Below are 14,860 nucleotides of genomic sequence, written 5' to 3'. Positions count from 1 at the left end.
AAAAAGAGAGAGAGAGAGAGCTCTGTTCCTCAGGTTTTGTAATATTTAATTCTCTCCAAGATTATGCCATAAAATTATCACTCTTGCTAAAGTACAATGGGCAAGTGAAGGATGGACAAAATGATGGCTACAGAGTTACAGAGCTATTCTGTAACAAAGACTGTTGAGCAAAACTGAGCTTAGCTTGAACAGAAATTAAGCAGAATTCAAATTCACAGTAAACAAGCACTGACCAGAAGATTGACAAAGAAAATCTCATGTACTTCAAATGGTTTAAATTGTGAAACCTCCCCCAGCCAGCCTTGACACTGCATGGTTAAGGTGAGGATGCTACTCTACCCCTCTGATTTGTTTCTTGGGTGCAGAAACATCCCAGGTTAAGCTCAGACCACGTAAGATAAAATATTTTAGCCCAAATACAGAAGAGAGAAAACAGAGAAATAACAGAAATAACTTAATTTTCTAGTGCTCTGACAGAAATCCTAACCCTCCAAAGAGTGAAGCAACTTGTAAGGATGATCAGAGAGGGAAATCATCATATCGTATGCATTGACGAAGGGAGACAGAAAGAGATGGGAAATAAGATGACAGAGGGAAGAGTGGGCTTGGAGGAGGAATTGGCTGCATATTCACACAAATCAACATGGGGTTTATTTCCATGTGTTGCAAATCGTGTTGTGGAATAAGTGTGCTGATTAAAACTGCAGCTAAATGCTGAATGCATGGTCATTACAACACAACAGGACTATTTCCAAGTGTACATATAAAGGGACTGCCAAATGGTCTATTAAAAGCATGTACACTTACCTAGTCAGCAAATAGGTCAGTGATCACCACTTACTCTGCTTTTTAATAAAGGGATTTGACAATATTCCCTAATCTTATAAGAAACACAGATTTTCATTATTCTTTTGTGAACCAGAATGAGTGTATTATAGTAGCTGGAAAAAAAAATTAAAAAGGCATCTTAGTGTGCCTTTCTTCTTCAGCTGCTCCCTCGTAATATATAACTTTAAGTTACAGTAGGAAAAAAAGGGAATAAATTGGCACATGTGATATTTTATTACTGATTTCAACAGCAGGTTTTTATGAAACACACACAGTGCCTTACATTGTTATATTCTTCAGGGTAATCTGGCTTGGTTCTTACTGCTGGCAATGGGAAACAGCAGTGAGACTGCCAAGACTTTGATTCTTCACTCCTCTGGGCTCCTGGCGCCCCAGAACCTCGAGAGCACCAGGATCTGGGACTCCTTAGAAATACACGGTGCTGCATGACCCTGGAGCTGTGAAGCCAAATGAACTATACAGAAAGGACCCTGCAAGCCCTAATATTCCCCCAAACCACAGAGATGAGCTGGCAGTAAAACTCGCACAATTAAATCCTAAGCTAACCTGTGGTTTGTCAGAAGTTCGCAAAAACTGAGACACATCTCAGAAGCAAGAAAAAGTCATTTTTCCAAAGAAAACCGTATCACTGGAAAAAATTCCTAGCGCGCCTCAAAGCCACAATCAGTAGCTGAGCAGAAATCCAGCTTTAGGTTGGAAAAGGGACTTTGATCTTTGTTGGCCATTTAGCGGCTCACACAGCTCCAGTGCTGGGGACCACACGGCTCGCAGATGACTCCCATGAATCTAATGGCTCCCAGGGAGAGAGAGAGAGAGAGAGAGAGAGAGAGAGAGAGAGAGAGAGAGAGAGAGGGAAAGGAGAGAAGCAGCTACATGCTACCCTCTGCTCCAGGATGAGGTTGATAACATAAAAAAACCCAAACAGTCAGACACAGAACAGAAAGATCAAGTAGTTTGCAGTTTAGTAGTCGCTACATGTCACTATGCACAGAGATCCAGAATGGTTCAAAACAACTGACAATCCCCGTGTTTCGATTTAACAGGACTAGCAGTCCCACATTAGTTTTTTTTGCCACATGTTCCTAGACAAAAATAAGCCATTTCATCCTATGTCAGATGTTCTGTTCACGCTGCTGGAAAACTATTCAACTGAATTAGTTTATGAGGTAGCACTTGGGTCACATAAAATAATGTTACGTATTAAATCTCTGTTTTATACTAGGTAATCTCTTTCCATTAAGAGAAGTCTCTCATTGGGGAAAATATATTATTTTATCAGACTGAACTTCAGCTGATTTTATTTTTTTTACCTTTTTTTGTCCAGACCCACTTCACTTTGTGGTGAACTTTCAAAACCCATGTGGCAGAGTATGTGCCCACCAGAACAGGAAGCATCTAGCAAGATGAGTTTCAAAATTGCTTATACCCATAAGAATGAACCAAAGCAAGGGAAAGCCTTAATTTCCTTCTCAAAACCCTGAAAAAGCACCCATTTATTTTCCCTGAGCCAAAGACAGTATGTTTGGAAGAAGCTGAATAGCGGATCTATGCTGTTTTATGAAACATGAACTCAACACATCATCTCTCCTCTTATCATGGAACTTACCAAAAGCTCACTTAAATTGATGAGAGTCCTTCTATGGACTTCCAACAAGTTTTGGATCAGAGGAATCCTGCACAGGAGCAACGCCTGAGCCCCCAGGTAGGAACACGTTCCAAAATATTTAGAAAGAACCTTTTACTTACTTAGTATTTGAACTTTTTAAATCAGGGGCAGGAAAAGTGCCAAGAACAACCCTATTCCGACATTACCTTCTTTTCCTTAACGTTACATATTCTAATAGTAGGTAGAACAGATGGTGAAACACAATCTCTCTGCTGAGAACTAAGCAACAGTCCCTAGCCATAGGGGACACTAAAGTATTAAAGAGGAGAAAATGTACAAATAATGAAAGCAAATTTTGTCCAACTTGCTTATGATGAGGCATAAAATCAAATGTAAATAATTTTTATTCAGAGGAAATTAACATGAAGACATTGGTATTTGCAATCAGAGTGAGCCTGTATTGTATAACCTGGATTTGCAGCTGAGGTAGGCAGGTACTTGAAAGTAAGGATTATATCAATTCTCCCTTCATCATCATTAATACAGCACAAACCCAATACCATTAACATGAAGAATAATAAGGAGATGTGATTAGTCTCAACTTGGATACACAATTAAAATTAAAAAAAAAAAATAAAAAAGGAGAGGAAATGTTGTTTAGCTATATATGAACAAAGAGGTTCTATTAACCTGGCTTTGCAGTGAAGAAAAATGTCAATATTGCTAACACAGGTTTGCAATTAAGTTGGTGTCAATGTGGCTGGGGAAAGGAGTTCATAATTAGGACAACACAGTTAGTATTGACCTGAATTTTCAATAAAAACCATGTCTGTGTTTTAATTTGGAACTGTAAAATTCATCCCTATGCTCTACAAATAACCATATAATTATTAACTTGCAGTTACTTCAAATTACAGAATTATTTACATAATACATTATTTTATATATAACCATGTGACTGTTGCAAGTGGTGAGCTGAATGCAGGGTTCCCAGAAGTGTCCAACACTTAAACTTTTACATTTCCTTGCAGAAGCATTCCTATGGTTTTAAATAATTTACTCCCAGAAAAAATTACTTGATTCAGCAAGACTCTCCACTCCTGCTCCAAATATTCGTTTCTTCATTAGAATTACTAGTTTTAGTTAATTGCTAGTTAAATCTTTATTAATGACCTCACAAATAATAATCATACCCATTTATTTTAAATACTCTCAATGCTTCTGGCGAACGTGATCAAGAGTGTACTTAAATGGACATAAATTGGTTGTTTAATCAGCCTTATGCACTTAAATGCATAAAACCAACAATGAGAAGAGTATTTATTTTAAAGGCACTTTTGAATTTGCGTGTGCACTTTTTTGCACTTATTTGCCTATGCAAATCCAAGTTCAATATATCAAAACAACACTCAGTGATAAGACAAAAAAAGGGTTTTTTTCTTAGAAGAAGAAAGCTCTTATGTACTCTTGTCATGTTTCCTGCAACAGAAAAAGAAACGAGTGCAGCAGGATTCTCTGTCTCCATCTGTTTTATAAGTAGGCTCACCTCCTTCTTCTTTTCCTTCTTCCTTTTCCTCTGCACCAGGAATCAAAGGTGCCTCAACGTCTGTTGTGTCTTCTTGGTTCAACAGTGTCTCTGAATAAATTTGATAAAAAGAAGATGAACAGTAAGGCTTTTCAGAACAGACATAAAAGGATTAACATCCACTAGAGACCGTGCCATTAAAAACACTGGCAGAGGAAAAGGATCCTTTCCCCCAAGGGTACAAATACAAAAGCTGCCCGAGGAAATCCAAGGGGCTGTAGCTGACAGCAAAGCCTTGAGCCCTCAAGGTGCTGAACTTTCTGGGATCTAGCACGAAATCACCATGTGCCTGGATCCAAGCATAGCCCTGCACTGGGACTCTTCACAAGCCCAGAGACACGCATTCTCTATGCCCCATCCCTGGAAGTGTTCAAGGCCAGGCTGGATGGGGATTTGAGCAACCTGCTCTAGTGGAAGGTGTCCTTGCCCGCAGTGGGGTGGTTGGAACCAGGGGGTCACTAAGTTCCCTTCCAACCCAAAACATTCTGTGATTCTATGATAGTGGTTTTGCCTGTTAATCTTACTTTTTGCTTTCAAGACGCATGCAGTACCTTCTATTTCCATGTAGGAGCTTTGGGAATCTGCCCCAGGTTTCATCTCCTCCTTTGCAGAAACATCCTGTTGTCCTGTTAATAAAACAAACAGAAAATGGCATCAGGATGTTGCTCTGTGCAAGCAATGCTGAGTTCATCAAAACAAGACATGAACCTACCACACATCATGGTACTTCTCAGCCAAGTACTGCTGTTTTTCTGTTAAGTGAAATGTTGGACTTATTTTATATATGAAAACATCACTTAACAAACTTTCAGCATTAAGTTTGTTAAACGGCTGGTCAAAACTGACCCTGTATCACTTTTGTTTTTAATTCTTTTGTAGCTCAGCCTTGACACTGTTTCTCATAGGAGCTGTTGCAAAGCTCTTGCACTTGACAGTCAGCTTAGCAGAAGGAACAGAAACAGCCCACAGGCTTTTACAACAACAACAGTAACATAGAAGGACAATAATAACAATGCTATGCATCCAGGATCAATATGGCTTAACCCACATATTTGAAGACGTGTGTCTTCTCCAGTAACCCCAGAGCCTGTGGCCCCACAACTGGCTGACACACAACCTCTACCAGCCAACAGCACTTCCTTGAGGGGGCAGAGGTCAGGCTGAAACCCACTGGATGCTGAAAATGGAACAACTAAAGTTCCCAACTGGTTCATTATCTCTATCTTAAAAAAAATTGATACAAAACTTTACCTTCGGCTTGATCTTGCTCACACGCCACAGGATGCACTGGATCACTCTCCCGCGTGCCTTTGGAGTCTTTCAGGGAGTCTGAGGAAAGAGCAAACCAACAAGTAAATCCTGCAGCAGTTTTCATGCTGGAAAAGCCTGGTACCTCCTTGAGTTAGAGGTAGCTCTTAGGTGTCAGCTTCATATGTGGCATTCTGATACGCTGACAGATTTTCTACCTGTTTAACCACAGCCCTATAAATTACAGAAGTATACTTGTGGGTTTCAACTATTCAAATTCATTTCATGACCTCTACACTTACTGAGAAGTTTTTTGCCTGCAGTACAAACCTTAAACAAGGAGCTGGCAAGGAAGGATGCCTAACAATAATCAGCAGAGCTACCAAGAATTTTATTTTTGACAAATGGAGTGGCACAAAGCTATGAGGAACAGCACAAACCACCTACTTGATAAATGAAGTGATTCATTATTTATTTAGAACAACAATTTCTCGTGGTTGGATTTTCACAAGCTTGACAAACATTAAATCCCATAAATCCCGGTGCAAATCCTAGCCTCATGTCACTTGATGACAGAACTCCCAAGCTCATTATTGTGGCCCAGACTGCTTTTCTTTTTTGGAGCAGACCATCAAAATGAACTGCCCAAAGCCATACTCTGAAACAGTGGCAAAGTGAAGCTTAAATTAGGTGACATAAAGTCCAATTGCCATGCTATCTGGGATTTTAATAAGCACAGGGCATTATTTTGTTGTGTCAAACAGCATTTTCTGACAACAGCCACTTAGTTTTTGCTTGGGGATGGAGAAATGCCTAATGCATAATTCCACTGAACTCAGGTAATGCAGCAATGCAGACACCTGTTTTAGCTCTGTTCATCCCCGTAACACACAGCTTTGCCCAGATACAGAGCTCTCTTTGAGCCTCATTAAAAACCACCGCTAATCTAACTGGACATTTCTGCAAACTACAGGAGTTAGGTCCACTCCAGGTCATAACAGTGGCAACAGATAATCAGGATTTGTGTACCCGTGTGAGACAGTTCCTAAAGTGCTGCTGGACGGAAAACGTAAGTGACGGTGCCAAAAGATCTAGAAAATGTGATAATAAATGATGTTATGACAGTCTTGTTATGGCTCAACTTCTGCAAGGTCCCTTTCCACAATACAGCCAAGCAAATCTTACAATATACCCAAGGATACCGCTGCAAAACTCTGTTTCTGAAACTTTCCAATGATAATCTCTGATGGATAAGTGAGAAAGCTGGGTTGTTAACATCTGATCCAAATTTAATAATCTGTAGGAAAGGTATGCACTGAAAGTGTGTGGCTTTAATTAACTGCAAATAATCCCCCAAGGCAAATATTTAATTACCTGCACAGCTTCTTACTTCTTTCGCGGCAAGACAATAAGTTTATAAATCCAAGTTTGAAAGTAAAATAACTCACTGATGTACAATTTGCTAAACTTTGCCCTTGCTGCACTTTTTTTCACCCTACTGTGGACTTAAAACACTACTCACTGTTCTCAGGTGGACCAGTGTGTCAGTCTTTCTATACTGGAATGCCACTTTGTACCATGAGGTACAAAGGAGTACCCTATCAGCCCAAATCAGAGCAAAAATAGGTTAGAATTTCATCAAATTCCAAGTTTAATCAAAAAGCCAGCTGAAGGATCTCTTGGTATAAATGGGGGAATTTTTCAAGCAAACTTTAAACCCACTGAGCAAAACTCTGGCTTTGCTGAAGTTCTGTACAAAGCTTTTGGGATATCAAGCAAGCCAAGATTTGTACCACCTGTAACCCCACGCCCTAAATTAATAATTTTTTTTTTTCCTCTATGATGCAGAAGCATGCTTGTAAAAGGAACTGTACTGGAAAAGCTGGAATCAGGAGTCCTCTGCCTAAAATACCATGCAGCCAGGGCCCAACACAGCCCTTCAGGCAGTCAAAAGTGATGACAAGTGTGATATCACCTGCTAGGGGACGGAGAGCTGCATGTGGCTCTGCTCTGTCAGACCCTCAGAGCCACCTTATCCCACACCTCTTGCACAGTACTTCAAACTCCCAGACCAGTGCCTTTGATCTCAGTTCACAGGTGCCACCTTTTTCTCCCACCATGAGGGATGACTCCAATTTCATGCAAAAATCAATCCACAGCATCAGAGGCACAATTCCGGGCTTTGGTCAATGAGAACAAATGGAGCTTAAGGAGCCTCGTGCCTGGCTGATGTATGTGCCCACCAGGCTGCCACTTGGGCAGGGCTCATGGAAAACTGCAGTTTTCACACAGTGCAGGACGTCGCTGCTCTTCCCACCCCTTGGCGCAGCTGGCAGTCTGTCCCCGCAGGCCTTATTCTTACAGGATTGTAATTTTGTGTTAAAACCTTCATTTTTATCATAAACAGTTTTCCTATTGCTCCAGGGTCTGAGAAAGCAATTTGGCTGCACAGAATTCCAAATTATCCCAGGCAATATACAATAACAATTTTTCACCTTTTTTTTTTTTTTTTTTTTTTTTTTTTTTTTTTTTTTTTTTTTTTTTTTTTGGCAAACTGTGTTTCTGAAAAGAACAGACCATGGGCAGGAGTTACTGCCTGGCTGTAAGAGTCTGCTGTTCTTATTCCAGGAGTAGGAATCAGTCTTGATTGGTGTTACTATGTAGATTCTGAGTTTCAAAATCTTTAAGGTCAAGACCGTGTCAAAGGTTCCTTCTTTTCAAATGCAAATATTGCATCAAATATTCAAACCCAAAGGTCCAAAGACAGATTTACTTTTAGGATTAACGAGAATGAAATAAAGCAAAGGAGTAAACCTAGATTTATCAGGAAAATCTGAGCCAAGCAAAAGCGATAGTGTAAAACCAAATGCAGTGGTCAATAAAAATACTGATGACATCCTATTTCCTGCATGCAAGTTTTCAATAGGGTAGTGGTATTCCTCAGACTCAGCTGGTCCTCTGTGCTCCTTTGGAGCCTTATGCAATGGGGCATATGCCCAGTATTACAGTCCTAAATGATTCCAGGGTCTACAAGAGCTCTGGTCGTCCCTAATGCCTTTGTTCACCTCTAATTCACTAGGGAACTAACTCATGACATTTTTAAATGGCATAAAGCAGTGTTAGCCCTCTCCTAACACTGCTACTTATCTGTGAAGTCATACCAGAGAATCTAAGCCAGGATATTATCTCACAGCATAGCTTTTTATCTCACGGCTTATTTTTTTGATAATACACGTGCCGGGCACTATTTACCTCAGGTAACTACAAATTGGGACTGCAAAGGTTAACACTACTCCAGGCAGGACTGAAAAAAAAAATCAGTGTTTCGGATACCACAGTGGAGCACAGTTTTCTAATGCCACCACTGATCAGACATGAATGAACCAAACATGACATTCTACGAAAAAATGCGACAAAGATAGGCCACTTTCATCTACTGCACATCAAGCACTCAAGTGCTCATTGAAGTCTGAGCATCCCCTCAAAATTCTTCCTTGCTGGTGGTAGTGGAAGTGCTCATATCAGGAGAGCTCATCTCTGCACCCCTCTGTTGTATTGAAACCAGTGTCTCGTTGGACTGTGGGCTTGAATCCACCTGGGAATTAGCCCCAACCTTTAACAGCCCCCGAACAAAAATATTTAGGCTGGAAATAAGCTGATCAGAATACTCCCCAAGTATATCACTGCTCCAATATATCAGCTGTATGTTGAATCTGTCTCCAAGAAATGCATGTAGCTCACAATAAACGATCAATCCTACCCTTCCTGCCAATAATCAGACACTATTTTGTCTAAATCCTGCATAAATCCCCCTGCTTTGCCATGCCATTCATAATTTCTTTTGGGTGTATAAGCCAATGCTGCTGAAACAAAATTTTGCAAATGCTAAGGAAGAGGGGAAATGGTAAGAACTGAATGTTAAGTGGTTTTAATGATCTTTTAAAATTCACTTCCTCAGCTACACTCTGTATGGCTTATTTACTGAGTCGTTTCTAATGTGCAACACACCTGGGTCCTGCACACAGCATAGATAAATCACTGTGTTTTAGGGAGCTGTAAGAAGATTAAAGAGGGAAAAAACTGGTCATTAGGAAAGAAACAGGTTCAATGCATTTTATTTTTTAAGCATGATACTGTGAAAAATGACTGGAATATTTCCAGAGTAAAAGAAATCAAGCAGGCGTCTAAAATTACAGGTAATGGTGTGCACGGAGGTTGCCACATGATGAGGGTATTCTTTTGCCTCATAAACTGAGGAAAATGTGTTAAAATGAAGTACTATAAAATGGTGATTTATGAGAAGTTGGGGAGAGATTCTTGAGCTTTAAAATGTTATTTTTATATCCAGCAAGATTTCATTTTAATCTGTCTTTATGACAGATTAGATTTATTGGAGCACAAGTTTATATGGATTGGTAAAACAAACCTTTTTAGGTGCAACAACCTGTAGATATATTTCTGCTAGTTCTCAGGTAATAGACCAGGCAGTTCATCTCTGCAGGTGGGGTCCACTGAGTACTTCTCCCACCCATTTGTGCTTCAAGCTGACAGAAGGGCATCTCCTCTAACCTTGCTTTCTGTCCACCTGAGAAATTCCAGATGCAGCTGGTGTAACAACCGAGGGCATCCTGCTGCTGCCATAAGGGGTAGGACCTGTTGTACAGGGCTCTGGGAAAGCAAAAAGCTGAGAAAGACCTGATAGTCTTGGTTACAGCCTTCCTAGGAAAAGGTGCTGAAGGGTTGGAGGGGGGAGATGGAAGAAGCAAGATCTCTCATTGGACTGACAGGAGCGCAGCTGGATGGCTCCAGGTCAGCTAATATTTAAAAATAAGTAGGATTTAAATAAACCAGCTAAGTAGATTAGCGTTCGCTGTTGCAGCTGCCTGTGATAGTGAAAGTTAGAGCAGAAATTCCTCTTGAGTAGTTCAGGGGCTGGACCCCATCTGGATGTGCAACTCAGGTCAGATTAAATGTGGAGAAGAGAATACCCCCCATTATGTTCAGCTCGAAGTGACCCTTGTGGAGGGTGTTAAGAGAATAAGTGGTTGGTTGGATGGTGGTGGTTGATTCTCTGGTTAAAAACCCCCAAGCCCCACAAATTAGCTTGTGTTAGCCAGTTTGCTTTCATAGGAATCCTTCTAACCAAGGGACAGAAAAATGTTATCACTGGAGAGGGCATGCAGAGCCACAGCTATGGCTGGGGGTATTGAAACTCTTCCATTAAAAAAAGCTTTCTCTTTCAGTTACCTATAATTGAAATTTTTCAGGCTGAAATTTTCCAGGTCTAATCATAGCCCAAGGGTGAAGTAAAAACATTTCATCGGTAGCTGCTGAGCGCTCAGCGCTTCTGAAAATCAGGTCATTCATTGAGATGTCTTAATATATACTTAAGAGCTGAATTTAAACACCTCTTTCTGATCATATTGGCCTTTCAGTCAATCTTTTTCACCCACTTATCAATGACTAATTTACGTTGATTTGCACAGCTCCCCTGCATTTGAAATGCTCTTTCAGTTTGTCCCTTCTCAATCATTTATGTCTTAGGACACGAAGATTTTTTCTATAGTGAGAGCTACCTCAGGCCAAACAGGAATTTATACCCATTATGCTTTACAGGAAGGATACTTACAGGCTTCTGGGTTGCCCACAGTAAGTTTTTAGGGCTAACCCCTAGCCAAGGTATATACCTAATTCTGTTCCTGACAACACAAGCCCTCTAGCTGACTGAATCTGACTCCATTTCAGAGAATGTAGAAAAATAGTGACTTGCTTTAAATGGCATTCCCACAGGAGCCCAGACTTTGGTGAACACCTGGAAATAATTAATCGCTACTTTATTTTTAAAATTAATTAGCATACGATTTAATTTAGTTGACCTTCAAATGAAAATTCAGTTCCTATTAAGTGCTAATGAATTAAAATCAACGTATTGTGCACAGAAACTTTGCTGTGATTGCATAATGGGGAGTTATGCTTCACCTGAACTAAATCCAGTTCCTTTTTACATCTGCCTGACAGAAAGTTCTATCATTAAATCAGGTTAAATGGTAATTGGTAAAAGAGGTAACTGAGATGAAGATGCAGATCGCTCTCTCACACGCACACACGCACGTGCATGCACACACACTCTATTTAGCAAAAAATGATCACAGGTTCAAACCAATCCACATATACTATATGGTCTGTTTAAAATGAGTTTTGTAGCCCCAGCACAGTCTTGTACAGACAGGCACAGCAGATCGAGTGCAGCCTGCCTTCTACGTGCTTTATCTGCTGCATAAACATTAATGACTTTAATCACTCTGCTCTGCCCTTACACTTCATAAAGAGAAGCATCTCTCACTGGAAACACGCCGTGGATAAAGGATCTACTTCCATATGCACAGTAATGAAGCGCCACGAAGGTGCTGCCTGGGGATGTCAGCTCCCCTCCCCACGAGACCCCATCCTTAAGCATGCAAGTTTACAAGGGGAAAATTGCAACAGTTCTCTGCAGACAGTGGAAAAAGAAACTTTGCACAGACTGGAATAAGAGGATACCTCTACAGCACAACATCAAACATCTTGATATTCTTAGAATACGACCGTCCTTCTTTCTATTTTCTTTTTTTTTCTGTGGACAGACAAGCACTCAAAAAATTCATTTTGCTCAAAGGCCTTGTGCAAACTGGGCCTTTGTGAACTTTTTTTTTTTTTTTTTCCTGGACAGTGTCTCTTCTATTGTAACAGAAGAGAGATACTTTTACATTAGTGTGGGATTTGCAATCTCACAGGAGGTTTTCATTTGAATTTGAGCCCCTCAAAACGTGATCCCTGCACTGTCCCATGCTCTTATCATGAAAACTCCTTTCATCTTCCCATCCTTCTCCTTTCCTTTAAAAAGAAAACTATAAAGATGACTCAGGCACTACAAAAATATTAGATCTTCATGGTAGTAGAGATCCATGCGCTCTGTTTTGAATATCACCACATTTTAAAGCAATAAATAACTATGTCAATATGTTTGCTATATTCTAATACCTAAAACATGAAGGAAAAAAAACCAAAAAACCAGAAAAACGACTAGTCAACTCTAATTGGACTCAAATTATTTGTTTTGGTGCACTCACCAGAGCTGACATTTGAAAGACTGTTATACTTCCACAGCAGGCATGGAAACCTCCTATTCTGAGTGGTTTAAACTATGCATTTTGGGAATATGAAGCCTAGACTTATTTGCCACAAATCTCCTTTCACAGTAATTAGGTGGAAGGAGTGGGAAAACATAATTTCTCTAAATGCTGTGTATCCAGTTCAGTTAGTTGAAGATAAACTACAGAAATCAGTATGTTCCAGAACCTAGCAGGTTTTAGCTGTGTTAACTCAGTGGGCAAACAATTTGAAGGCTGAAATTTATTTTGGGAGCAGCAGGTGTTTTCAGAAATGCCAGGATTTTATAAAAGTGCCATTTCCCAAGTGGTAGTAAGTTTTTTTGTAACACTAGTATTCACTTTAAAATAACTCAAAATCTAAAATCACACAATCATCAAAGAATCACAGAATGGTTTGGGTTGGAAGGGACCTTGAAGATCATCTCAACTCCCCAGCAGGGACACCTTCCATGAGACCAGGTTTCTCAAAGCCCCATCCAGCCTGGCCTTGAACACTTCCAGGGATGGGGCATCCAAAGCTTCTCTGGGCAACCTCTTCTAGTGCCTCTCCACTCTCACAGTAAAAATCTGCAAAAAAATCCTCTGATGGAAATAAGGATTAAAACCATGGCCTGGTGCATGTGGTGACTTCATTGTTCAAAAATTCTTGGTTCCATTAGAAAAACTAGCAAGCAAATCCCAAAACATGGTCTTCTCTCTCTTTTTTTTTTTTTTTTTTTTTTCCCTACTTGTACGGCTTTACAAACAAAATATACAGAGGAGAGTGTGTCTTGCTCCTTTTTTTTCTCTACCAGATGTTTCCATCTTAATTACAAGGAGAGGTAGGACATCAAAGACATAATTCACTTTGGATCTCTCAGGGTGTTATCTCTCCATCAGCCTCTCAAGAGAAGAGGGGAAAACACTATATATATTCTTAATGTATTATAGGAAAAGTGAGACCTGTAGTACCAACATGACTTCTTTCCTGAGAAGAGATTATAAACACAGTGGGGCAAAAAACTGGAGTGGTTACACATTGAGATAGCCACCAAAAAGCTTATCAGAAGACTCTTGTCTTCTTAGTCAGGAACATGCCCTCAATACCAATTTGTTGGGATCTTCAGTACAACTGCAGACAGCGAAGGAAAATCCAAACCCAAGGTCTCACTGTGACCCTCACACTGTGAAACGTACCATAAACCCAGCTGATGGTGACTCTTATAGATACAGGATACATAAACAAGGCCAAATGTCATCAAGACAAGAAAAATTATTGACAGGCAACCAGCAGCCATGCTGTGACTGAATCCATCACTATTTCTGCCTTCCTCTAGCCTTGCCACAACTTCAATCTGTAAAGCAGCAAAAAGATATGCTCCAGCAAGGGTTCGTGGCTTCTTTTTTTTTCCTTGCAGGATCAATCAATCAGTTAAAAGAGTACTTAAATCAACCTGCACAAGGCTTTGAACTCATAATCAGGTAAGTATGTGGGCTCTCCAGCACGTGGCTTTGGAACAAAAGGGCAGGATCTCACACCCTGTCACACTTATCTAGAAAAATGGGAAGAGAGTCAAGCAGCGATGCTGAATTAAACATTAAATCTTTTAAAATAAATAAGTTAATGGATGTTAATAATTATGTTATCTCAGTGAAGTGCATTAAAATTTTCTATTAGTCTTTCTTGAAGGCTGTACTGATGGACTGTATTTATTATAGATAGCGTAACTCCTGTTTTGAATTACAGTAGCGAACATTTTATATATTAGCCTGGGTTTTTCCTGACATACCCCCACAGAAATGCCCCCAAAATGTAGACTGGTACAGCAATTAATAGTGTGATTATCACAGAGTATCAAAAACAGTACAGCTGTGCCCTGGTTCCTATCTGTAAACCAACAACTCCACAGGAAAAATCTCAGCTTGAAACATTTAAATTAGATCATCTCTCTTGTTTTCTAAACTCCCTGTCATTTGGCCCTGTGACACTTTTAAATATTTATCACAAACTAAATGATCTGAGTGCCCAGCACAGTCTGCACAAGATAAACAGTACTTTCTCCCTCTCCATTATGACTTCATCTCCTCCTGTCTCCTCCTGATGTGTTTATAGCTATTGTGTTTTTCTTTTCCCGCATCAGGAGAGCACTGAACAGGGAGCTGATTTTGCTGAGATAGTCATGCACGCTTAACTTTACGCCTGTGAGTCATCCCAGCGAGCTCAGGCTTTGGGCTTATTTTGAAAATGTCATGTATGATATTTTACCATTAACTCCACAACAAGGGGACTTAGGAATTCACGGTGTCACTCCTAACCAGCACAACAGCTGGTGTCAAGTACTTCATTACAAAGACTTTGTAAATGTAAATCCAAGCATTTACCTATTTCTCTATTGTTCAACTGTGATTTGGGCAATTTCCACACTAAGGAATATAAGGCTT

At 40.0% G+C, this 14,860-nt stretch overlaps 1 protein-coding gene across 1 annotated transcript in view; it reads right to left on the bottom strand.

Annotated features, from left to right (window-relative positions):
- The window catches only part of LOC114058799 (ADP-ribose glycohydrolase MACROD2-like), a 152,332-nt gene that overhangs the window by 37,834 nt on the left and 99,638 nt on the right, over positions 1–14,860 (bottom strand). Inside the window, exons 7-9 of the mRNA XM_027886506.1 lie at positions 5,292–5,369; positions 4,592–4,666; positions 4,002–4,091 (exon numbers count right to left, since the gene is read on the bottom strand). Coding sequence (XP_027742307.1) covers positions 4,002–4,091; positions 4,592–4,666; positions 5,292–5,369 — 243 coding nt within the window. The remainder of the gene's footprint in view (positions 1–4,001; positions 4,092–4,591; positions 4,667–5,291; positions 5,370–14,860) is intronic.

The sequence above is a fragment of the Empidonax traillii genome, unplaced genomic scaffold (assembly GCF_003031625.1).
Source record: "Empidonax traillii isolate 1590-97213 ecotype Southwest subspecies unplaced genomic scaffold, ASM303162v1 scaffold188:size807701, whole genome shotgun sequence".
NCBI lineage: Eukaryota > Metazoa > Chordata > Aves > Passeriformes > Tyrannidae > Empidonax > Empidonax traillii.
The sequence above is the reverse complement of the archived record's forward strand: the minus strand, read 5'-3'. Positions and strand labels throughout refer to the sequence as shown.